Below are 27,900 nucleotides of genomic sequence, written 5' to 3'. Positions count from 1 at the left end.
GTGAAGCTTTACATAAGTTATCAAAATGTTCCTTCTTGTATTTACAAATGCATCACATTTTCCAGTATGTCTCAAGTGATTCATTTCCAGAGTTCAAACACTCCTTTTCTCTGTTTGATTGTGGATGCAGCTGCATCAGTAAAAAGGGACCAGTTGACCTCCAGCCCCAATCCCACATTATTCAAGTATGCCGGAATCAGCAGTCTGCTCATAGCTAAGAGTTCTGTTATTTTAATGACAAACAAATGTAATGACAGTTCAACTAACAGACATAAAACATAACACTTTATATACAAGCACTATAACTGTATACACACGTGAACTTAATTCACAGGTTTTGGCTTCGACATCATTGTGCTATAGTTCATAAAAGCTTTTTTTCCCCAAATACCAAATACATTGCATATTACAAATATATGATTTGTGATTTACACCTGAAAATCTTGTTGGTAATAACATTGGAATATTCTTGATTTTTAATTCAACGGCAAACAATGTTACGTTAAAATAAACATTGCTACGGTAAAATATAATTTAAGAGCATACATATACATTTTTAAAAAGTGTATTTATGGCTACCCTTGAACGTACATTTTGGCAACATTAAAAAAATGGCTTCATGTGCTTTCGGCATTTAAATAAGCTCATGTTTCATTTCACAGAGAGAGAGAACCTAAACACAAATCACATTCTGGACACTTAAAGGGGAACTCCGGCCAAAAATGAAAACTCTGCCATTAATTGAAACAACCTAAATTAGCATTTTGGGGAAAAAAATGGAGGTCATACAGATGTTAAACTACTTGAGGGGGAGTAATACATATTTGGCCAGAGATCACTTTTAACAAACAACAATATCAAATTGATCCATGACCCCTGGTTTGAATAGTGACATCTTTCAGTTAACACTCGATATACAGTTTTAGTTTTTCAGATCTCACGCCCAGCTCTCTTTATTTTACTGCACCTCATCTGTTGTTCACCTCGGTGTGTATTCATTTTTTCCACCGTTTACAGTATTCCACTGTTCTTGCATTTTTCAATGTTTTAGTGGGGTTTGGTGATGTTTGCTTGGCTGTAAAACGTTAGCCATTGTAATATGCCACGAGAGACACGACCGGTCTGGTGGTCTCTTGGCCTGTAGCGGGAAAGGGTTTGCCATCCTCTGAGGTACTTTTGTGCCCGCCGCTGTATGGAGCACAGATACTAGGTTGAACGGTGGAGGCTACAGCGAAGTTCACATTCTTCCCGTTGGCACGCCGCACCGTCCTAAGAGTTCTGGTGACTTTGGAGGAATTTTTGAAGCTGGAACCTCTCTCCGGGGTGGTGCACCTGAGAAGTGCGTGGAAACATCTGCAAAACTGACACACAAACATTGATTGAGATTGAGACGGAGAAAAACTTATTTCTTTTACCCTTTTTCTTCATTGTTGAAAAAAAGGACTCATAGGATAAAAAGATCTTTATAATAAGTAAAAATAGTCTTTATAATAGATAAGTAAATTTATTTAATTCATTCATTTTCAATAGCTAATAATGGCAAGTCTTTATTCACTAAAAAACTATTCTTGAAATGACACGAGGTTAAGGAAATAAGGGCAGAACTTTCATTGTAAGAAGCACATCATAATCAGATCAAAGAAATAATCTACGACATTGGTCAATTTTATTTCTCATTCCTTTGCTGTTGTGATGGATTTATGAGTGCACAGAAAGTAGGAATAATAACAGGAGAAAAATGGAGGAATCATCATAACAGCTGATGCTCTGTGAGATGCTCTAGGGAGCTTCTCAAATCGTATTTGTGCATCCTTGCATCCTCTCCTCGCATCTTAGCTCCACCCCTTCAGGATTCGAAGGAAGGGAGCATCGAAAAGACACGAGGACGGAGGAATTAAAACAAGTGAAATGGCACATCGTCGCTCTCTTTAGCATCATTTCAAAGCACCGTCAGGTAATGATGACTGTACATACTGCAGATTGAAATCAAAATCAAGTTAAATACATACTTTAGGCAAATGATATAATCCTACCGTGAAATAAAGATAAAAGTGTTAAAATATGAGGTATAAAAATAATTAAGTAATAAAGTACAAAAATGCTTTAAGGTGGTCAGAAATGAAAGTTGTCAAATATATGTTATTTATATGTGAATATTACTGTCTAAAATAGGTCTACATTTACAATAATATAATGCTTAATCACATTTATACGTGTTTGAATATGATCTAAAGATCTGTGCAGGGGAAGGAGAATTTATACATAAGTCGATAAATCACTTCCGCAAAGGAAACACCAGCGTGTATCCTCACTCTTAACTCCTCAGAAAGCCTCCTCTCTCCTCGGTCCTCGCCTCCTCCCGGTGTATTTAGAGAATTGCAATGTCCTTAAAGATGGCTGAGCAGTTAATGTTTCGGGTGATAGGATGGAGACGGAGGAGACAGGACACGAGGAGGCATATTGAGAAGCACCCCTAATGTGGACAGGCATGTTTGCAAATTGAAAACTCTCAGTGCACAAAATTCATTAAGTGATGCAGGAGCTCTCAGAAGAAGAGTAGACAGAGATTATCACAGAGTGATGGAGATGACTGTCTACAGATCTTAATACCTTGCCGTGCAACTGTTTATATTCTTCTCTGCATTCAGATCACACGCTCAAAGGAAATGGCTAACAGGCACTGACCTAGTGTTCACAGATGGAGACAAAGCGAACTGATTTACTTTAAGCCAAGCAAATAAAAGACTTAAAAGTCCAGGGGATACTCGGGGGATAAAAGGAATCAAAGACTTTATTATTTTTCAAAGCTTGCTTTGTGTTTTAGAACTGCATGTTTACTATCGGACGTGAATATCTGGCCTGAAGTTAATTACCGGTCTGTGTTTTGTTATAATATAACTATTTATTTTATAATAATATTTGATTGCATATCAATTGTATTGAATTAAATTAAAACTACACAACAGTTGTTCTTTGTGGAGGGCTAACGGCAGTTCAGCTTGGGCCACATATAACGTTTACGTTGCTGCTGCTGAAACCGTCTATAGATTAAAATCTTATTGTAATTAATAACTGTCTACAAAATCCTCAATGAATAAATCACATTTTCGGAGAGAATTTACCACAACCTTACAAAGGTGCACTCACCATAAAATGTTGCCAAATTTTGCATTGAAGAAAGTTAAATTAATGCAGAGAATTGTCAGCAATATGAAAAACGTTAAAAGGAAAAAAATTTTTTTAACGTTAATATGCCAAATTAGGTACCGATAATGTAATGTGTTATAAAAACAATTGCATAAAAGAAAAGCAAATTTGTATATAAATGTTTTTATACTAAAAGATGATACATCGGTATAGAGTTCAGGGTAGTATACACAGAACAAAGTGAGAGATTTCACCTCTTGAGAAAACATAGTGTACTTAGTATACGTCCCATTTTAATGTATACTTATAGTCTACTACATTTTCTCAAAAGATGCACAACACAGAAGAACCAACGCCATCATTTTCTCAGTTCAAGGTTACTTTGTATTCACTACAGCAATGAAATCACTGCATTACAACCTACGTGTTTAATTGACATTCAATATTCAATTAACAGTCCCAGTGACAACCCTGAAATGATGTGGAACAGAGAAAAGAGAGATAAAAGAGTTTTGTGCGGTTTAGATAGATGCTGTAAGGTCACGGTTAATGGTAGACTGCATCACACTTTTCCCAAGACAATTGGATCCAGTCAGCCTGTTAATGGCCATTCAATGTTCTGTTAGAGTTCATAGGACGCCATCATGCATGACGAGGGTTATCTAACAGTCCTTTAAAAAGCTCTCCCGCCCTTCTTGAATCAGTAACCGGTCGTGACATACATCTTCTTAATGTAACCACTGATAGGGATGACCCACTGTAGGTGATAATGTAATGAATGTGCGGCTCTATGAGGAGCATTGGTGCTTTTTCGGGCAGGAAGGCTTTCTGAGGTGTAAGGAATGAGTCTATAAATGGATTCATTCCACAGGCTCATTACGGATAACAGCCGGTGGTCCGGCGAACCCCGCGGAGCTGACAAAGGTGGCGCAGGACGACACAGATTATCTGGACATGCTGTATGATTGTTAATGCGGGACGATCTGACTGGCTATTTCAGAAGTGTCATCAGGATTCTTTTTATGGTCACCTGAATTAAATAATAAAGACTATATTACATTATTTTTCTTGACCAATATACTATATATACAATATACCAATAACCATACATACACACATTAATGTATAAACAATAGAATTAAAAGAACTAAACACATACATAATATAAATAAATAACATAAATAACATAGGTATATACATTAAAAAATACATTTTAAATATATACACACACACACACACACACATATATAAATACAATTTTAATAATTTGTAATATTATTACAAATATATTATACAAATTTCGTAACCAGTGATGTATGAATTAAAGCAAAAGGGAAAAAAAACTTTTTAGTGCTTAATATGTTCCACACAAATTTTGGTTAAATGATGTTTACAACACGAAAAGCTATATGGTATTGTAACTAAACTTAATTCAAAATATATTCGCTATAAGATAAGTACCTTATCTTACACAATTTTACTTATCAGGAGCATTCGTCTTAATTAAATATTCCAAAATAAATCTATCCTCTGTAAAGATTTTTTTTGCAATGTTCTGTAAAAACTAGACAATTACGGAAGAGTCCACACTTCTGTTACACCTCAACAGTACATTGACTGCACGGAATGAGCATGCTGAGAACTTCATAGAACTTGTGAAAAAAACAATTAAAGTGGAAGGACAAAAATCTTCACAATCCCTCTATGTTTAACTTCAGCTAATAGGCTTTAAGAAATATTTCAGGCAACTGGAAGGTAATGCGCAATAATACAGGTGTTGGGAAGAGCCCTGATCTGAGAAGAGTGCTGGTGAGCAGATGATGGCCGGGAACAGAGATGATTAGCTCATGGGGTGCTGAGGGAACTTTCTTGATCATTACACTACACATGTCTGCATGTGGTCCAGAATAACTGGTCTCATAACTCGGATGAACTGCCCTGTTATTCTCTAGTTCACTGTCACTGCTGCGTGGGTTGTGCTGTGTCTACGTAAAGTCACATCTCAATAGTATGTGTAATCCACAAAAAACAATTACAATCAAGGGAGCCTTTCAACTCTTTAGAGTTCATATGACACGGCTAAAACAAATATCATTATTTGTTTTAGATGTGATGCAATGTGTCTACACGATTTAAGGTTAAAAAACTCTGTATTTTACACATAACGTGCATGTTTGTATCTCCCCTTTGCTCCGCCTCTCTGAAACGCACACATTTTTTACAAAGCTCATCGCCCCGAAAAGCGAGGTGTGCTACGATTGGCCAGTTAACCAGTGCTTAGTGATTGGTCGAATACTGCAAGTGTGCGACGGAAATGTAACGCCTCTTACCATATTTGGTACATCAGGTTCCAAAGCAATTGTAGTGACAGGTAAGCCCACCTAACTTACGTATGGGCGGTCTTAGTCAAATCATACCACCAACTGACGTAGATTTGCGGGGTGGGCTCTCGCTTTTAGATAGAATTCATCTTTTTTTCCAACACTTTAATTTTTGGAATTCTAATACATGCATGGGCAACACACCAAAGAAAGACACATATTGGCGCCATATGACCCCTTTAAACACACATTGTGCACATAATAGTGGTAAAAGCGACAGTGGCAGAATGTTTCTCCAAGCTCCAGGAAAGAGAAGTAGGAATCAGTAAATGTAATAACCATATGACAGCTCTCAAACCCAGGCGGTGTGAGATAACTGTTATATACTCACAGTTTCAGAAACTTCACTGCAAAAGCGAGAGCAAGGGGACCGAACTCTTTTTTCCTGTACTCTTCTGGGCTTCCATCTTTCCATCTGCCGGTCATATCCACACATGTCAGTAGATACTTGAATCTGTACAGCACTTTAAGTCTTCAACTCGCCTCAACTCACAGTTTCCATGGTTACGGGCTGGGAGGAATTGAAGACTGAAAATGACATACAGGTAACCGGTGTAACATCCGATGAGCAAACCCAGTTTCTCCAAGTCCTCATCTCCGGTCTTATCACAAAATGCCGTTCGGAGAAGAGCTTAAACCCGTGCAAAAGTGTGCCGATATTACAAACACATAACTGGGACTGTTCACATATATACAAGTTTAGAAATTGTAATCAAATTGTGCAGCTGGTATCGGTTAGATCATATAAGTGAAAGTTGAAGGAAAACATAAAAAAATATTCTAGCAACATTTTAACAACTATTACTAATCATTGCCGAAAAACTCTGTTTACATTCACTCCAATGGTTTGTGCTTTCTATAAAAAAAATTACAGTTTCATCATGGGAGAAAACCTTTGGATTTGTTGGCCAGCCATTAAGCAGAATTAATGGTGGAGCACAAGTCCCTAATTATAGCCAAAAAAAAGGTGAAACCGCATGGTTTCTGTGGCTCAGCTCCTCACAGTTCCAACTTCGCCTCATATTTTTCTCAGCCAAACATGGTCGGGAAAAAAATAACAAGTCCATATTTTCCATTCAAAGGTAATGTGGATGAACTAGTCAATGCCAGAGGAGAAATTATTTGTACTAATTTGTTTGTGATCTGTGCTGTTATTGTAGGAAAAGGTGTTTATAATGTGCTTTTGCAAATGAGTGAACTCTAAGGAATGCGAAATGTAAATAACAAGAGAATTAAAAAAACTAACAGACCACAGAGATTTAAAACACACTGGCATGAAATATTTATGAACACTTAAAGGAACAGTTCGCCCCAAAATTTTCATTTATTCACCCTCGAGTTTTGTTCTAATGAACACAGAGAAAGTTTTTTGAAAGAATGATTGTAATCAAACAATTATTGGCTATCATTGACTACCATAGAAGAAAAAATGCTTTATAAAGGTCTTTGTTCTCTTAAACACAAAAGAAGATATTTAGAAGAATGTAAGAAAGCATACAGTTCTAGGTCACACTGTAAAACTTTGCTGTAATTTCGCAGCAGGTTTGCCAGTAATTTACTGTAGATTTAATGTACAATTTTGTTATAAGCATAAACTTACCTATTTTTCTTATTTAAAACAAGACTAAATATCTTGGGTCACTTTCCTTGATATGTAAATGTATCATAATTTAAGACGTTTAAAAAATATTATTTCATTAAATAAAAGAAAAATGCTTAGGAAGAATGTAGTTTTTTGCAGTGTTGCTATGCTAATGCAAGTCTATTCTTGCTCATTTTGAATCTCAAAAGTCAAAGTGTTTTCATTTTGATTAAAGTAATTGAAAACTGTACACATTGGAAAGTATATAAACTAGGAATTAAATCTACCGTAAGTTACATGCAAACCTGCTGCAAAAACTACAGCAGTTTTACAGTGCACTTTTGACTACCATTGTAGTTTTTCCTTTCTATGGTAGTCGATGGTTAGGCATTCTTCCAAATATCTTTCTCTGTGTTTATCAGAACAAAGAAATGTATACAGAATTGGAATAACCGAAGGCTGCGTAAATAATGACAGAATTTTCATTTTTGGGTGAGCTGTTCCTTTAAGCTATACTTAAAAATTGAAATGCATTGAAATGCAAAAAATATAAACTCAAGAGATGGTTGCAAACATATTTTTTCACATTTCAAAAAATCAAAAAAATTCAAAACTTTTAATGAACCGTTCCCAAGGTTCATTACATCAAAATTGTTTCTGTAATCCTTGACTTAAAGTAACAATGTGGACTTTTTCATTTAAAAAACATCACTTGGTCTGACATTTTTCGTTTTTAAATGTGGCTTAAAAAGCATCTATGCTGTGAGATCTATATCATTTCATAGTCATATTCACAGCACTGTACGTCTCTTACAAATATTGAATCATATTTAATTCATATTTTAAAACTTTGTATCTCAGGTTGCGAACTCAACCAATCATTTTAACAACATTACATTTACGTAAAGTAAAAAATATGCATCCTCTCCACAATAACAGTTTCTTTTTTGCTGATGTTGATGTCCACACTTTTATAAATTCTATTCATGAAAACTAATGCATTCACCAAACACAATGTAATATTCATATTTTTAATGTCACTCATGACCAAATCATCAGAGACATCTGCGCACATTACACACCCACCTGTTTGTTCATGAAGATATAGATGATGGGGTTTATGACAGTGCTGGTCTTGGCTAAGACAGAAGGAACGATGCTGGCTGCAGGTGTGATCAGACCAGGCCGTCCAAATGTGGCCATCAGGGCCATAATCCCATAGGGCAACCAGCACAGCAGGTAACACACCACCATGGTGACCACCATGAAAAGCACTCGCTGCTCCCGCTTACGACTCACTACCGTAGTGATCCGGCTCACCTTCGCCGTTGCGATCAGGACACGCAAGTAAAGAGGGGAGTAAAGAATACAAGAAAGATGTGAAGGGCGTGATATTACAATCATTTCATGCTTTCTAAACCTTATGTGATAATGCTTGTCATCTGTCTTTAAAAAGCTACATCTATGACCATTGGCAGAAATGGATACAGTCATGAATTGATTACTCTTGTGTGAAACAATCCCTTAAAAAACTACAATGGGTCCATTACACATTTTAGAGTCGCCTACTGAGCATGATGGTCCATTTTCTCAGTGTTGTAGCACTTTGTCAGACAGCTGCTAAGTGCTTTTTTGATACAAGATCTGAGTGTTCTTACTGTAGTTGTTTTGGCCAGCTTTACGTTTGCTGTAACTTTTAGTGCAACATTTTTAAAAGTTTTATTTTTGCAAACCACCTACAATACGGTTTAACAATGCATTGAAATAGAAGCATTACTTCATCCAATGACAGAGAGGAGCATTACATTAACACACAGCAATGTTTCCCAAATATTTTTTGAGATGGCATACCCCTACAAACAATAAACATCCTTCTGTTTTCACACACATACAGACTATTGTATATTGTCCAATATCGCATGTCTTTGCTGTCCTTCTGAAACCGTGTATTTTAAATTTTCAGTTTTTCAGGAAATGAAAAAAACACTGAACTTTTTAAACGATTAAGTACTATGTTTGTCAAAGCTGACAAGCACTTTTCAGAACGTTTTATTGGTTAGATATTTGTAAAACCCAGTGGCAAATATAAATGGGTGACTAATAACAATGATTTATGGAAAATCACGAAATATGGGGATACGAGGTTTCAAAAGGACAGCAGCGATATAGTAAAACTATACTAAAACCATGCAACAGGTTTACCTTTGTGCAAAATAACACACATACATCAGAAAGGTTATCATGTTTGCCTATAAAAATATGTGACCTCAGATATATACATACAGCTACAGTTTAAAAAAGATCATCTGCTGAATCCATCACAACCTAGCACTCAAAACTGGCCTGAAATATGGAAAATTATAGATTGAATGTTGCTTTCAATAATTTTTTGTGGGTGCATTTGTGCCGTTACCTTATTTACATAATTGCTTTAGTGAATTAAACCATTGGTGCATGCAAATGAATGGTGCATCAGCGAGAACAATTCATTCTGACTGAATCCTCCACACTGAGGACTGCTCAGCAATGGTTTCCATCCTTAGGGGGAAAGACAAGCGCACGAACAAAGGGCAGCTATGCTGTGAGGTAAAGGGCTGAACAGCTTACCTGAACCTAAAGATTCCATTCCATTCCATTTTCTACCGCTTATCCGAACTACCTCGGGTCACTGGGAGCCTGCGCCTATCTCAGGAGTCATCGGGCATCAAGGCAGGATACACCCTGGATGGAGTGCCAACCCATCGCAGGGCACACACATTCACTCACGCACTCACACCCTACGGACAATTTTTCCATAGATGCCAATCAACCTACCATGCATGTCTTTGGACCAGGGGAGGAAACCGGAGTACCCGGAGGAAACCCCCGAGGCACGGGGAGAACATGCAAACTCCACACACACAAGTCGGAAGCGGGAATCGAACCCCCAACCCTGGAGGTGTGAGGCGAACGTGCTAACCACTAAGCCACCGTGCCCCCTGAACCTAAAGATAAAATATTTTATTCCTGTCACACCGTCTAACAACTCCTCTGTCCGCTTAAGTGCCTCTCTGTCTTTTCTCTCCAAGGGAAAGTAAAGCTCTTGAGGAAAGACATATAGAAACTTTATAAAGACTGTGAGACTTATGTTTGTCACGGTCCATAAACATGTCTAACGATACTATACCAGCTGAAGTATCTCGATACCAAGTAGTATCACTATTCTGTGCCTTGTTCATAATTCAAATCTATACAAAAAACACAGAGTTAGATGAAACATTTTGTATTTTTTATAGTAACCTTTATGATACATACACTAGAATATGTTGTTGTATTAACTGTAGTTATTGGATAAATTGTAGCAAATAGTGTAGTATACTTCGTATACATTTATTATGGTAAATAGTAGTTTACTGTAGAGTACTCTAGATCATATTTCAAGTGGGAACTAATTCAAATGTGGGACATATTTCATTGATAGGGAAATATTAGGCTTACTTTAAATGCAGGACTAAGACGGCCGCAGGTTGCGTAAGTTTCCACTGAGTTAGTGAATATAACCAACTAATTCAAAACGCTAATTTGAATCATCATCTCGTCCGAGTAATTCAAACACGCATTCATTTAGGTGATAAACACCGCATATAGGCAGATGTAGGTGTTCAAATGAGTATTAATGCACATATGCAACATTAACTACCGTACTACGATACTACTGTTTAAAAAATAGAGAGGCATTGCGTGTATTTTTAAGCTTTAGCATTGTGATGCTAGCGTAGCACCGGTACACCCTGCAACCCAAGCGAGACCGGTACGAACCACATCGCTTTTCTAGTGAAATACAAATTTATCTGCCGAAAACTTTATGGGATTTTTATAATATTTATAAGAAACCACTATTAAAATGTCACTTGGAAAGATGGATTTTAATAGAACACCTGTAGCTGATGTTTTATAAAAGTCACTTGACTCTATGGATTATAATAATTAGAGTGCTTTTTTGCTTTTATCGCTGTTTTGGATCTTAATGTTGCATAATTCAATGATCGACAAATTTGCATTATACATTATGCATTATGATCATAATGAAAACACGTGTCTTGATTGGCCTTTACATTTGGACTGTTGTGTCTGAAGCCTGGCGTCTAGAATCACGTTATTGTGGATTTATTGAGAGCTAATGAAGATCAATGGACTGGAACATCTGTGCAGTGGCTTTCCTTCTTTCACATGCACTATACTTTTCCAGAAATGCACGCACACCTTCATTTCCAGTTCACCTTGAAAAGTCCTATTATTTGACCAATTTAGATTTAGCAGAATCTCAGCTGAATGACAAGCTGCTTACAGGCTCCCGGCAGAGTTTTTATGTTTTGTGATCGCATTCAAAAATACTTTTTGCCTGGGCAAAAACGGCCCCATGCGGACACAGACTGTGAATAACATATGCTGACAAGGTGTGAAGGCCTATGGGCAGACTCCAAAATTAGCGCACACCGGCAATGGCGAGTGAATTGAGAAAATTCACAAGCCATAAATACGTTTTTTATTACTGGCCATGATAAATAATTTACTTATTTAAATAATTCATATTTTTATTATAATTTAGTCTCTAAATTTATGTGACAAATCGCACGAGTCATTCGCAGGGAAGCCACTCTTTGTGAAACTACACTGTAACGAGGAAGGCGGAATGAGAGCCGTGAGGCGGGGCCGGTGGCGTGAGTGATAGTTGGAATCTGCTGTGCGGTCCTGCATATCTCACGGAGGAGATCGGGAGCATAAGAGGATGAGCAACAGGACTACGGCCGAGAGAGGCCCTGGGCCCGGACATGTGTTTGTATTTATGTTCTTCTATTTCCGTGTTATTGTTTGTTTATTTTGATTAAAGTTTGTTTAAATGTTCACCGGTTCCCGCCTCCTTCCTTCCCTACTTTGAACTTTGCTACATACACAATGTTGAGATTTGTATCTCCTCTTATTATTTTAATTTTGGTAGCTCATGTGTCATAACAAAGTTCTTAAAAACAAACTGTTTTGGACTTGCAGAATAAATAATCAACTGCACTGCTCCAAAATAACTTTATTTAAACCCGCCAAACCAATTTCTGATGCTGAACCCCCGATTCTGTGTTATGCCTCTGCCCTGAGGCCATGGCCAAGGGTGCATCTGTGGCACAACCATCAATCAAAGCGATGGCGGCCTTTTTAGATTTAGCACAACAGTGGGTGGACAAAATCCCACAAATGCGACCAACTGAATTTTGATTGGCAGGTGGAAACTTAATGGTCACATTAAACACAGGATGCCACGCTGAGTAGACCGAAGATAGAAAACTTCAACCATGAATCACAATAGGAGACAGTGAGATTGTCACATTTTTCGTGGGCTCGTGTAGATGTTTGTCTGTTTTGCGTAATCCTCGGATGAATTTGGGCAATTACGGATCCGCTCGCGATGGAATTGTAATTAACGTCGGCGATTAAAAAGTGCAGGGTAGCTAAATGGATTAGACAAATAAACTGTGAAATAGGGAAAATGAGTGAAAGTAGGGCAGAAAAACAAGCTTTGGTAACAAAACAATAATCATGTGCAAATAATTCTCCAAACACATTGCGTGTGAAACCAAAAGCTCAATCAAGGCTGAAAAGCTTATTAACATACATTAAATATTTTTAGCATTTCCTCTCCAAAACCAGAGCTTATATGAAATGATTAAAAACTGTAAATCTACACCAGAAATCTCTTGATGCTTGGAGACCCACAAATGCAGAAAATGGCCACAGTGCAACAATCAACAAAAGTTGCATCATTATAGAGGACCAGTACATGTAAATCAAGACATGTGTTACACACATACAATCTCCTGATGTTGTGGAAATGTTGTGGTAATGAGACTTCCCCTCAGGGTGTATGTGTGTGCCCTCCAGTCAAAAGATGGCAAACCCAGCGGGATGGATGAAGGAGATGCTAATGTGAATGGCGATACAGCGGCTGTCAGAGAGTGTTTGGTCATAGAGCGGGTCAGAGAAGCCTTTAGGGAATCTCTGTACTGTAAATATGTGGACACAAACCCCTCTATCATGAAGTAGGTTGAACAGAGATACATGGATACTACATTTCTCAATGGACACTAGGGCTGCACGATATTGAAAAAAACGTACATTGCGATATTTTTTTCTTCTGCGATATATATTGCGATGTGTAGAAATACAGAACTGCTTGGAACCCTTCGCATATGGTGTAACACTGGCAAACGCATCCAAAATAGTTTTTTGCTTTGACCGGCAATCAGATCTGGCTTTGCACTCGTCATACAGAGCTCTGTGGTTCCGAATTAAATGATCAAACAAATTAGTTGTGTTTCCGCGTGTTGTGCACGGCACTCCCGACAAAGTACCTGTTTTTGGTCTACATCATCCTTTCTGTAGCCCAAATATTTCCAAATAATTGACGATGCGCTTCTTTTTGCAACCAAGTCGTCCATTTCGGTGCTTTTCTCCCGTTCCTCGCTCATTTCGTCATGCGCATGCATGCAAAGGCTGCGTGTCAAAGACGTGAAGCAACAACATGTGCTTTGTAAAAAAAAAAAGCACCCATAAATCAGAATTCATTACTTTATATCAGGCAAATATAGAAAAAAAACTTTCCCTGCATCGCACTTCGTGCGATGTGACTATTGCGCTTGCGTACATCGCGATATCGATGCTAAAACGATATATCGTGCAGCCTTAATGGACACCAATAGCTGATTATTCAGAGTAATTTCAGAAACAGTACCGACGGATACTGACGATTAAATTGATATTTCTTAACATTATGACTAATTCATATAATGACTATTGAACATCAAACTGATGATGTTTTTAACACTTTCTATTTTATTAGCACAAATTCATTGCATTGTTCTGTCCTATTTTGATTGACAGGATATATTGGCCCTGATCATCGGCTGTCTTAAACTATCGATTATTGGCCGATATATCAGTGCATCTCTATCGTGAACATCACATTGTGTGTTTGATGTGCGATTAAACGATTATTTACCTTTATATACTTATTTGTAGTACGCAAAAGGCCACAACCGCTGATTATTTACTGAGAAAATGAAGAAAGAAATGAAGAACAGCTAAATGAAGAAAGCTTACATACTTTCAAACAGTGGTTCAAAAACATTTTAGACACCCTTTTAACTTTACAAGGCAAAGTGTTAAATACCAAAAAGTTACATTTATTGATAAATATGGTATTCATCTAAATAATGATGCTTTTTAAACAAGTCTCTTTCAAATCCCTAAACTAAAGAGAGTTAAATATTGAAGAAGAACACAAAGCTCTAGAAGAGAAAGAATGCACATTTATATGCAAATACGTCTTTTTAACATAACCATGCTACAGCAGTATACTCCTGTTTTTTATTGTTCCAATGATTCTATCTTGAATCTTCAGAGGAATGGAGAAAAGACAGAAAAGGATAACTATACAGGAAAGAAAACAAGGAAAGTGTAATACTTCTTCTGGACCCATTTTCCTCAGACAAGCCCATGCGATCTCATCCTGAATGATCCAGGGCATAATCTGATCCGGCTTCAGCCACACTAAACAAATACAGTGGACTAGATCATTAAATCTTGGTCTGACAGGTGGGCTGAACAGTTGTGAGTACAGATTCTTAAAAAGCTCCCGGGAGAGTGTGTTTCTCTATTACTCTCTTTCTTTATCATTCTCGCTTTGCCCGTGTCCCTTCAGCGGCGACCGCAGACGGAAGGGCATAAATCAATGTCTTTAAGCAAATGGTCCAGCACTGTGAGTTAATCACATTTCTTCTATTCTTGGTTTTCAGTAATACAAATGCTCTTTCCACCACATATATCATTTATTGTGTTCAATTACATACAGTGGTATTATTTGACATTTCATTTTAATGAAATTCATTCTCCATTGATTATTTATCGCGGTTGTGAGGCCCATTCGAATATCCACATAGGATAAATCACAATCAGTTAGGTAGTTTTATGGGAAATATAGATTATAAATAAATGGGTGGTTGACAAATATACCGTACATGCGTCCAATGGTGTGACAATAGTATGACACTGTTAATAATATATTGTTTTATTCAAATAATATTTATATTTATAATATAAAACAGCATAAGAGAGATTTGTCCTCACTGTTGTCACACAATCAGTGTTGGGTAAATTACTCTGAAAAACGAATTAATTACTGGTTCCTGATTACATATTCAATAGTGTAATTCAATTACTTTACAAGTTACTGTCTCCAAAAAGTATTTAATTACTTGTTATTAATTACTTTCTATATCCTACATCAACCTTGATTACTTAAGTCAGTGGTTCTCAAACATTTTTTGCTTAAGTACCCCTTTTTATGATTTTTTCAAGCCAAATACCCATTGACAGGACCGCAACATTTTGCATTTAAATATTTTTCAGTTCAGGATTTTTTTTTAACATTTAACCGCAACTGCTCCAAACTTGCATTATTTCGCACCCAGACACTGGTCCTGATTCCATGTCCGGGTCTCAAAAATTAACTCTTATGAATTGAAATGCGTTTTAAATGTCTGAATTATTTTTTATGCATATTTGTGTAGTCCTAATTTCATATAACAATACTATTATCATAATTTATTGATTTATTGGTTTTCATTATGTATTCCCTAATTTCAGTTTCTCTCAGGTACCCACATTTGGGAACAACTGACTTAAGTGATTCAAGGGCTAAACATGAACCGGCTCTTTTAATTTATTCAAATAAATGTGACGCTGGACAACAAAAAACATTCTTAAGGGTCAATTTTTCGAAATTGAGATTTGTACATCATCTGAAAGCTGAACAAATACGATTTCTATTGATGTATGAGTTGTTAGAATATGACAATATCTTTTTGAGATACAACCGTTTAAAACTTTGGAATCTGAGGGTGCAAAAAAATCTAAATATTGAGAAAATTGCCTTTAAAGTTGTTAATCAGAATCACTGCGGCAGGACATCCACTCACAAAAAGAAAGTTTTTATGTATTTAAGGTAGGAAATTTACAAAATATCTAAATGGAACAGGATCTTTACTTCATATACTAATAATTTTTGACATAAATTATTAGTAAACATAAACAATTGATCATTTTGACCCATACCAAGTTTTTTTATCTTTTACTAAAAATGTTCCCGTGCTACTTAAGACTGGTTTTGTGATGCAGGGTCACAAATAGTATAAAACTCCATAATGTAGAATTATTAACTGATTATATCTTAAGTTACAGATTAAAGCACTGATTTTAAAGTTCGACCATTAATTTCGATGTCAATTCCACTATCGCACAGAAATATATTACATTATTATTATTATATTATTTAGTTTAATTAGATCAGAAGTAACTGTAATAAAATTACAGGAAAATCTGAGTAATCCCTCACCTTACTTTTAAAAGGGAAAAGTAATTAGATTACAGTAACTGATTACTTAGTAGCTAGTTACAACAAACACTGCACAATAAAGGACACATTTACTGTACATTTTTCAACTACCCAAAAATAAGAGGCATGCTAATAAAATTAGCTGATTTGTAAAGTGTAAAAGCTCTTTATTGAACAGACTGATTTAAATGGGAGTACGTGCATCAAACACTTTGTAATTAAGCTCTAGGTCCTCGTGGATTTTTTCCACTCAAATGGACGACAAGTTGTGTGCAATCAGTCCAGGGGAGTGCAATTAATCACACAAGCGCACCTTTATTCATCATTGCCGGACACGATTGGTTAAGCTACTTGATCAGAAACAAACAGCACATATACACTTTTATTATTTAACACAGCCAGTGTGTTGTAGCCATTAGTCTCGCTTGTTGATGGAGAGGGGTAAAGTGTTCTGGTTCTGTGTGACCCACTGGAATAAGTGACTGCCGAGATACTTTCACAGCCGCCTGGCTTCATCGGTTGCCCTTGATGGATGTCAATGGGGCCAATGTCGTTTGGTTATAAACGTTCTTCAAAATATTTTCCTATGTCTTCTGCAGAGGTAGAAAACTCATAGGTTTAGAATGACATAAGGACGAGTAAATGATGAAAGAATTTTCATTTTGGGGTGAACTATCCCTTTAAGGACTGTAAGAATATCAGTAGCTTATACATCTTGTGACCCTAGATCACAAAATCAGTCTTTAGTATCACGGGAACATTTTTGGTAAAAGCCAAATAGGATATGGGATATGGAGTAAAGATCAAGTTACGTGAAGATATTTAGTAATTTTCCTACCGTAAATATATCAAAACTTTAGTTTTGTGAGTGAATGGCCTGCTACATTGCCACCGATTATCAACTTCAAATGCGATTTTCTCAATATTTGGATTTTGTGGGACCTAGAGTTTTAAACAGTTGTATCTCCGCCAGATATTGTCCTATTGTAACAACCCATGTATCAATAGAAAGCTAGTTTATTCAACTTGCGGATGATGTAAAAATCTAAATTTCGAAATTTTGACTCATTAAACTGGTTTTGTCGTCTGAAATCGCATATACTGTCTCTAAATATAACTCACATTTTAATAAACAATACTAAAATTAATTGATATCTACTGACTGAACATATGTTCACATGTTTTAAAAATGAGATTATGAATGCCTAACAAAAGTTTAACAAAATATATAGAAAAGACTTTAAAGAACCGTTTATTAGTAAACCACACAAGGCTTTTGAATTGTTTTATCTAAGAGTAACTGCTGCAACTGCAACATCCAAACAAAGACAACAACAATGTCTGCTCTTATTGTTAAATGGTATATTTTGGTGCCTTTCAGGCATCCTTTCAGGGATGCATTAAGGGACATCTGACAACAGAGTTTTGTAAAATTATCTGACACTGTGCAGGCTTTCACTACAGTTTGAAACATAACTGGGCTTGAAAGGCTGGAAGTCAGATGGTACAATGCAAGCAATGCGCAAACACAATCAGAGCTTCTTTAAGCTTCTTAAAATGAAACTGACAGCGCTGTTCAATCATCCCCGATAACAACTCTGAACTGGCAATTTGGATGACAATAAATGGGTGCTCGCAATATGACAGTATGCTCATTAAGAGTTGCTTTTACAACATCTGCTCACTTAGCCTGGAAAATTAATTCCCCAAACTGACTTCAATTCATTGGCAATGTCTCAGAAAAGCTATCAAACACTTAGTCTTTTGAAGGCTCCTAATTAAAATGGATTGCACTGTAAATCGCAAAGTGATGAAGTTGTAAATAGTCCGGCTCAACTTCAAAACAAATAAAACTAAATATAGAGCGGAGCTACAGTAGCATGATAGATTACCCATAAAGCCACTCACGCATTTCAGCAGAGACAGATTGAGAAGTTGAAAAAATCGCAATGGAAATCAGCACTGGAAGAGGCATGATGTGACAAATTCCCAGCGACAAACAATTTGTATGGACAAACTGAATGACGTAACACAATAACAACCATTTAGATGATATTATCTTTAATGTATAGAGATTACAGGTCCGTGGTATTTTAACGGTTGCCTAATCTAAAAATAAACACTAAAGAAAAAATCGATTTGAAGGGATTGTTCAGCCAAAAATGAAAATTCTGTCATCGTTTACTTCATTTCAAACCTGTATGATTTTGCTTTTTCTGCAAAACAAAAATAATATATTTTGAAGAATGTTTGTAACCGAGCAACGATGGCACCCATCGACTTGCATTGCAGTTTGGTTACTGACATACTTCAAAATATCTTCTTTTGAGTCAATTTTCATTTTTGGGTGAACTACCCATTTAAAACAACATCAACAACAAAATGTCTATTATTAGAATAAAACCACTGATGTACACAGGAAAGATTTGTTTTTATTAAAATCTATTTCTGTCAAGGTCTCAAAATAATACACAAAATGAAATCTTAATTATAAATCTTAATTATTTTCCCTCTCCCTCCGTTCCACCCACAGTGTGAGTTAACAGAAAGAGACAAGCTGTGTCCAAGGAAATAAGGCTGTACTCTGGGAAGGCGGTCAACCCCCCACTGAGTGACATTTTGGACGGGTTTGTAAATGGCCGAGCGAAGCGACAGGCAGTGGGGTGGTAACTTCAGCTCTGTGTGCTGTGAATACAGAAGTTTTTCACGTCTTTGTTCAAACTTATATAACGTGCGACACCCCTGGGGAGATGCAGTGACAAAGCAGGCAGGTCAATATAGGTGACATTCAGATTGTCTTCATGGTTTGCACAGTGAACTCTAGCACGTTTGCAAAGAAAAATGCGTGAGTGTTTTACTGATCGCTTAAAAAACTAAAACAAGAGTCAGTTCCTATTACATCACGCTGTATTTTTATCCTTCTGGGATATAGCAAAGCACAGGTTGAATATCATATCTGACAACATTTCAAAACATTTATAAATATTCTATTGGTTGTATTTTGTCCAACGGTTTGTTTAGTGTTAAAGAACTAAACTGGACCAGTGTTGTTCAAATCGTGCGAAGAGGTCTATACCACAAAGCAACTCTGGGGATTTCTTCAATCCACAAGAATCTATGAGTGCACATGTTTATAATCTTTCATCCAATCCTTAAATAAAAAGGTCTTAAGCCCAGTGAGGGATCTTATTGTTGAGGCTCTCGCGATTTCTTCTCTCTACCCTTGTTAGGTGTTGTAACTCATTCAATCTGCACATGCTCACAAACCTCCTTTATTCCTGCTTTCTATCGAAAGGAGCTCAAGGAACAAGGTAATCAGCAACTTGTATATAATATAATATACTATAATCACTAGTGCTGGGTATCGATTCAGATGTTCCGATTCGATTCTCAAGCACTATACTCGATTCACGATTTGGTTCAATGCATGCATACAGATAAAAATCATTTAGATATTTCTAGAAAAAAGAAAAGCAAACACCAGAATGCAATGGTGAATTAATAAAAAGAAATGAAAAGCCACAAATGTGCAGTGTTTCCGCTAGGAATTTGTGGAACAGTGGCGTTTGGTGATGTCACACGCTAATTAACATATTTGTGACGTCATCGCCATTTATAGTTTTTGAGTTGCAATTTCATACCTGTTTCACTTATACTCTCTGAACATTCTGTATTTTAATAAAGCTTGTTGACCAAAAAAGCTCTTCACATTTACATATTTTCTGTTGTGTGATATTGGCTACAGCACAGCGCGTACAAACTGTGTACATGTTTATATATCCAATCACTCGACATACTGTCACCGTTTTGTATTATTTTTTTCATGAATCGAGCATCGTACGGTGAATTGAATGTGCTGTTTCTTCCTGCTGCTCACTGCATGAGTCACGCTGTGATAGAGACAAGCCCTCGCTGGGCAGTACTGGCGACATTTTCCCGATGGATGAAAGATAAGGTTTATCCGAAACTGCGTCAGGTTTGTCATTATGTTCAATTCACTTCAATGATCTCTTACAGTATGTTCAATGCTTGCGGAAATATGAAAGAAGAAAAAATTCATGACTTTTGAGAAGAGATATTAAATCGACGATTAATCGAAAAAAAAATGGGTAAGCCCTAATAATCACATCACCACATAGAGGTCTTCCAAAGCTTAAATTTAGTTGACCTCCCTCCCCTTTGTATGTTTACATTCTCACTTAGTTAAATGTAAAAAAATGTTTTTTATTTGAATCCTTTAGTTTATTTAATATGCTAGAAAGGCCATGAAGAGGTACATGTACATGAGGTCTACAGTACAACCATACACAAACACCCATTCAATCCACTCACACTGCTGAACCTTATCTATGCAATAAGCTTATGCCGTCGATCATATGACCACGCGACACCCATCACACGCATTATGCGTGAATCTACCGACGACCTTCAGGAGAAAATGAGATCGAGGCTGTCACACATACACACAGGGAAACGGTATTTCAGAATTTAAATGGATAAACCGCTCACGCTAATGCAATGAAAGGGCTGGGCGATTCGTGTTAGTGCCGAGTAAGGAACAGCAATTTGTTCCCTCACCTTTTGAAATGCATCACTGGCCCATTTTTAGAGAGTTAAATTCGTTTCCACATAAAGGTGCAATTCAGATAAACACGGACGCTTTAATTCATGAGCTCTCTTGAACAGCACAGTCTATTAAAAGTGCTGAAACGTCTCCAAGGGAGGTGGCGAGTTGTTTTCATTCACGCTCGCTTTTCAAAGTAATTCAGTTGCAAATCAAAGCGTTTTGTTGTGTCAGGCTTCTGTTCGCTAACCCACTTGGGGGTGAGGTGGATAGAGAATTATGGGAGCTTTCAGACTGTGTCTTGTTTACTGTAGGAAATTGGCCCACTCAGGGGACATCAAAACTCAATTGAACTCAATTGAAATCTTGTTTTCGTCCCATCGCCATGCAAATTCTGACACTGTTTGCTCTGAGCACCACGTTAAATTGCTTACTGTAATTTGCATTCAGGGCATCTCTTGGAAACATCGAGAATAATGTTCAATTGTTGCTGACTACCGATGTTGAACGTCAGGACATCTGGTGAGCGGACATAAAATAACTAATCTCTCTTCCTTTGGTTAAATGATGATGGAAAACAGACAGCGACTGCTGCGAGGAAAATTATTCTGACAGTTTTTAATCTGTGCCACTAGTCCATAAAACAAAAGAAATAAACAAAACAATAGACAAAAGTACTCGTTCTGCTTTGTTATGATACACCAAGAAAGATTTACATTGTCCTGTACGTGGTGTGCTGTACTCATATTAAGTTTTATGTCACAGTTCTTCACGTTTCATGCTAGTTTGCAGTGCTAGGTTACAGAAGGTCACAATTTAGCATGTTTTACCGGGACTGTACCGCAAGACACCAATGCTAATACCATATGAAATCAATAACTAATCACATGAGGCGAAGTGTTAGCCAACCGTAAAGGTTCTGACACCTACCTGCGTGATAGCCTGAAGGAGCCGGCCGTAGCTGTACACAATTACGGCGAAAGGAAGAATAAGGCAAAAGATAAACAGACAAACAATGTAAGACACATTGTTCGCTGTCTTGGCGGTCCAGTTGACGCTGCAGGTGGTGCCGGGACCCTCTGGACCGTAGCGACTCCATCCAAACAGCGGAGGTATGGTCCACACCATGGAATATATCCAGGAGAAAGCAATACCCATGGCGACCTTTCTGTAATTGCTAGAATCAGCCTGTGTTGCCCCCATCATAGTGCAGTAGCGTTCGTAAGAAAGCACTGCCAGAGAAATGAGAGATACAACACCTGCGAACAGAACAGAACATTTAAAAATCTTGGTGTTGAGTAATAACCCCATTAGCCATGTTACACTTTTTAAATTGCAGTCTAATTGTTGGATTACCCTTTTGGCAAATGTACTAGCATCTGCTGTTCAAATTCAATGTGTTTCTGCGGCTTATCCATATTTTTACCAATATCACACCTGCAGGCAAAATGACATTAAAACTCTTTGATGTCATTCGCAGTCAACGACCTTTAAACAGCTGCTCCGCGCCCCTCCCGAAGGTGACTACTTATTTTTGTGAGAGTATCCGGCAAAACCGTTGTGGCAATCTTTCGACTCATTTTTTACCCCTTGGGTAGAAAGAAGATTTTGTATCAACCTCTGTCTAATTCGGTGACATTCCTTTCCACAGTGTAGATATTCGGGATTTGTCAACGTCACACCCAGGCTCACAACTATTATATAAAGTAACTGCGTCAGCCCATTTCAAACTTTTCAGAAGTCTAACCTTGTACATGCTCAAACCATTAATCTTATGGATTTGTTCACACGCAGCGTTAAAATGAAACAATTCTGCCATTGTTACAACTTTATAAGCCAGCTTAATTCAACGAGTCCTGTTCACACATTACCTTCACATTTACAACAAAGACTGTATGTGTGAAAGTGCCTTATGGAGGAGCACAAGTTTAACATACTTTTCATACACATCAAGGGTGTAACTTTGGTTTGAGAAGTGGGGGGGACACAAAATGTTTTGTGTTGTTTTTGATTGTTTAAATTTATTAAATCGCATCGACACAGGCATACTCTCTGTGTCCTGCTCGATCCTAATACTTTTCTGTGGCGATGACGGCGTGTGGTTAAAAAAATCATCACGAACAAATTTGAATGTGAGGGGGACACGAACTGGATTTTGTCACCCCTGTCCCCAGTGGAAATTACGCCCTGATACACACACTGTATACAGTACATATGTGAGCCTGCTTGTGAAATCCAGGCCATATAATTATGAGATGACAAGCATCGACGTCGGATTTATTTCATTCATTTATTAACCATTAACTTCAATATGATTTCAATCTTTGACATGGGGTCACATAGGCAGGGGTCATCTAAGGAAACATTAAAAGAGACTGATTTGGAATGCTTTACAAAAGCAACAAGTTATTTTCATTTACATTTAGTTTACAAGTTCATGTCAATACTAGAAACTCAACTCAATTGATTTATCACTACACTAACAGTGCATAACTCGATTCATAGTACTCGATACATGTACTATACTACAAAATAGTAATACATATTTCCCTCACCTCATCCATCATTTTGGGGGGTTTTCACAGAGCTGGTCACAGGGCATTTTGGGATTGTCTTATCCACAAAGAAAAAATCCATTGTTGCTTTTGGAACAGCTTCTCCATTGGAAGAGCACCCATGACACCTCAAAATGATGCCTCTTATATTCAGTAGGCAGCTCTCCAACTTTATGAACAGAGCAAAAATGTGTACAATGCTATGGATGTCAAACATCAGATCCAACCCGCTTCAGCAAACCTGCTTTTGTAACAGGTAGCTGAAAGCTGGGAATATGCAGTCCATCATGAGCTAACATGCCAAAAATGTCCTTACAGACATCAGTGCATTAAATTCCAGACAGTAAGTCTCCCGTGATATCAGATAAGAGCACACCACTGTTTTCTGTTATTGTGCTCTGCTATCATTCCCTGTATTGTCATTTGTGCTAGCAAAAAAAACTAGATCAACTCAACAAGAGATCACAAATATCTCCACTAACGCTGGTGACTGGAGCAATTTAAATGAAGTGCAGGTGTCTCAAGTTGTGTAGGACTGCAAGTTTTGCATTTGGTATGGCAGAAAAGAGTATTTGGAATATTATAAGGCTAAACACAATAGTGCAGAGCCCCTAAGTTAATTTGAATTATTATCAATGTATTTGAGACATTAGGAACAGCTGGTCAAACAGAAGAGTATGGTCAGAGTATTTTCATATTAATGCGTAAAATAAAAAAATATGTTGTTTTTAGCATGAATGTAGCATAAACTAAGGGATAAGTACGTCATTACATCACTCGGGAAAAGGGATGTTGCGCAATACTAGTTCATTAAATAACACTTAAAAGTAAGCACAATTCTTTGGTTTGTCTTTGTAAACTTTTAAACAAAATAAGTAAGTTCCTCTGCCCCAAAGCATAAGGAGCACCCATTTCTCATGCTTCAATTCAGTACCCAACGGATAAAACCCTGCCCTGCGTTTTGCCATATTTGATATCAGACATTTGTCACATTATAGAAGCAAAATAGATTGTGTGCAATTTAAATACATTGTCATGCGCAAATAGTTGACACATGAAGATATGTTATAAATTATAAAACTATTCTCAAAATATTCTCAAAAATAAATGCATCAAAGCTTGAATCCCAATGCAACTTCCGACATCAAGTAGACATTGTAAAATTATTATTGTAAAATTATTTTTAGAAGCCAACATACATGGTTATCACAGCAGGACTCTTGGTTAACTCATGCAACTCAAGCATAAATATTTAATTTTAAGCAAAGTGAAGAGTTAAACCTCATACAAGTTTCCATCAACAGACTCCTTAGAAGAGTCACCTATAGTCCCTCACACCCTGAGTGATGTATAAAACAAACTGTACATTCAGTTTCTTCTGGTCTTGTATTGGCATTGGTATTGGCATACTGTTAGCTCTTAGTTATGATTTATCAGCAAAAGATAACAATTTGTGGAAAACTAATGCCCAATGGCATTAGAGATTGTAAATGAGAAGCACCTTATATCATATATTGATGCAGCTCCAAATAACATCTAATCAGAAATAGATAATGAGCCACTTCTAGGCAATTAGAGGCTACCATCAGGCTTTCAATAAGTAGATATAATTACAGTGCTTTCTCAATAAAAGCACACTTAGTTTGAAAGTTTGAAACTCAGCCGTTGTTTTATTGAACCAGTGATGGTAATTAATTCATCTTTGTTTAGCAAAGGTCCGTGACAAAGGTTTTGGCAATCGCGATGCATCAATAAACGTACAGTATGCTTTTAAAGTTTACTTTGCATTCCAAAAGTGCTAATGCATAATACTTCTTTCAAGAGTTCGTCAGCAATTGAAACCAATGATGTCAACGTGAATCACACTGTATAATGTACTGCGATTGGTCTATATTCACCCTACAAAACCTTATATGGGACAGCTGATTTACCTCAAGATTTGGCATGTAAATTCTTACCTTATTGTGACAAACCTTATATCGTTGTAAATGTTTAAATCTCCTGAAAACATATTTCATCACAGTTTTATAGAATAGTGTATGTCAGAAGAGAAATTGTTTCTTTTTTTAAGAGAGCTTGCTTAAAAATTTCTATCTTCTTCACTTGTCACAGTCCCATATACGGGACAACCACATCTGCTTTCACATTTTTGTGGGAATTCTGATCTAATCATGACAAACTATATATCTTTGGAAAGGTCTGAGACTCTAGAAAACACATTTGATCAGTGTTTTATAAAATAATTTATGTAGGAAGAGTAATTAATTCATAAATGATAATTGATTCATGAATGAGTGTGCATTAAAAACATAGTTTGTACTAATGTCTTGTTTTGTTTAGATGTTTCTGTGCTTTGTAGTTTTCGTTGTGTCTGTTAATTGGAAAAGTGAAAAAAGCATCTGTGAGCAAATTTCAGTTAAGTCATAAAACCAATTGAAGCCTATGGGCCCCGAGTAAATTCTGTTGGTAAGAGCAACTTAAAAAACTCATAGACCTGTCAAAATTTGGTGCATCAAGACCAAACTTGATGCAACACTTGGGACTTTTACTTTTGAACTTTTGAGCCTGATCTGTGGTTTTTTATCCATTTAAAAAAAAGAAAAACCTAAACATTTTAGATGTTTTTTGATTACAATAAACATAACAAATCACTTTTTTGTGATTTCTTTTTTCAGCAATAATCTTCTAATTATCTATTTTCAAACGAGACGAAGTCTCTATTCCAAAGACTTCACGAGTTGCAGCCAGTTTAGTGCCAACAGTGAGTTTTCCTGTTAAACCTCATAAGGGCTGCGCCAGTTAGGAGGCTAAAACATCCCCTGTGTTCTGAAGAAAAATCCTATGGGTTTGAAAATAACCAGAGGATGAGTAAACAGAAGAATTTTTGGCTGAACTGTTCCTTTAAGACCTGCTGGCATCATGAAGTGCGAACTGTTAATTGACTACAGTACAACAGTTTTCCACTCAACGAAACACACCATTTCGCCTCATCACAAAATCTGCTATGCGCAGGTCAAGTACAGGACAGCTTGCATTTTATTTGCCAACATTCAGCTCTCCTCGCAGGTCAAGGGCTAAATCCCATCAGTGAAACAAACACTCTTTGCCTTGTCTGTTAAGAAGACTTCGGAGAGTCAGTATGGCATTTTCTCTCTCTCTGGGTTTCTCTGGGGTCTCTACTTTTCAGAATTTTCATCTTTCCTAAAAAGAACTGGTGGACACCAAATTAATAAAAAAACGAATCAGACGGTAATATGTGTCTACATTTATCATGCAACTTTGATATTTTATCATTTGTTTGATGTACACAGACTGTGCTTTACAAGTGGGCATGTCCAAAAAGCAAGCAAGGCAATAGTGCCTTTTAGTTAATAAGATCTCTGTAACCAGTATCATATAGAACACACATAAAAGGACATGCTAACAGCAGAACTGGCATAGGGGCAGGGGACAGTTTTTCTAGGTTTCCTGTTATGAGTAAACATAGCCTACATGTCGGATTAAATGTTCTTGAGGTTTAGAGAAGGACATCTTTGCGTTTGTCATCACAATATCCACTTAAAACTGACGACACAGCATAAGTTATTAGAGCAATACACAATATTCGGAATATTTTGATGAAGGCAATTTAAGCGAGCTTTCCAACCCAAAACAGTGCAGTGACACATCCCCGATCAGCCTGGTACGACAGGTGCATCCGAAATCGTACTCACCCAGGAATGAATTGGCGAAGCCATACCACACGCATCCCGCTTGACCGATGAGCCATCGTCCCTGCGTGCTCGCGGCGAAGCTGAACGGAGTGCCCAGGACGCACACCAGCAGATCACTCACCGAAATGCTCACCAAAAAACAGTTCATGGGCGAGCGCAGCACTTTGTAGCGACAAAAAATAACGAGGACGAGCGTGTTGTTGAGAAACCCGAAAGTTCCGATGAATCCGAGACACACGGCGACCACCAAGTGTCCCGTCGGGCTGAGACTGTGCTCTGAATGACTCTCGTCCAAGCGCTCGTTGGTCCCGTCACTTCCCAAAGCGCACCACGCGCAACTCCGACTCACGTTGGATTCAATCATCGCACCATAAACGACGGCTTATAAAAATAAGTGAATTACTTTTTGTGATTTGACAGCAAAAGTCTGTGCTTTGCAAATGTGTGGAGGTTTTGTAATCCGAGTTTGGAGAGTTCTCTAACCCATTATTTTAGTTGGACAGCGCGCCTTAAAAATGAAAGTTTGAGCGTAGAAAT

The 27,900-nt window shown here is 37.2% G+C and overlaps 1 protein-coding gene across 1 annotated transcript; it reads right to left on the bottom strand.

The window, feature by feature from the left end:
* Positions 1 to 27,739, bottom strand: tmtopsb (teleost multiple tissue opsin b). Its single transcript, XM_056738370.1, has 4 exons — positions 27,364 to 27,739; positions 22,026 to 22,354; positions 8,197 to 8,430; positions 1 to 1,361 (listed from the first exon to the last, which is right to left on the bottom strand). The coding sequence occupies exons 1-4, from the start codon at positions 27,725 to 27,727 to the stop codon at positions 1,086 to 1,088; spliced, it is 1,203 nt and encodes a 400-aa protein (XP_056594348.1). The 5' UTR covers positions 27,728 to 27,739; the 3' UTR covers positions 1 to 1,085.
* Between the last annotated feature and the right edge of the window lie 161 nt (positions 27,740 to 27,900).

The sequence above is a fragment of the Triplophysa dalaica genome, chromosome 23 (assembly GCF_015846415.1).
Source record: "Triplophysa dalaica isolate WHDGS20190420 chromosome 23, ASM1584641v1, whole genome shotgun sequence".
NCBI lineage: Eukaryota > Metazoa > Chordata > Actinopteri > Cypriniformes > Nemacheilidae > Triplophysa > Triplophysa dalaica.
This window is presented reverse-complemented; position numbering and strand designations above follow the sequence as displayed.

Bases quoted from the DNA above. Each gene is read 5' to 3' on its own strand.
- tmtopsb (XM_056738370.1), bottom strand. From the start codon at position 27,727: ATGATTGAATCCAACGTGAGTCGGAGTTGCGCGTGGTGCGCTTTGGGA. The intron at 22,355-27,363 runs GTGAGTACGATT...TTCTGTTCGCAG, and splicing joins CTTCGCCAATTCATTCCTGG to GTGTTGTATCTCTCATTTCT. The intron at 1,362-8,196 runs GTGGGTGTGTAA...TTTGTGTGTCAG, and splicing joins ATATCTTCATGAACAAACAG to TTTTGCAGATGTTTCCACGC.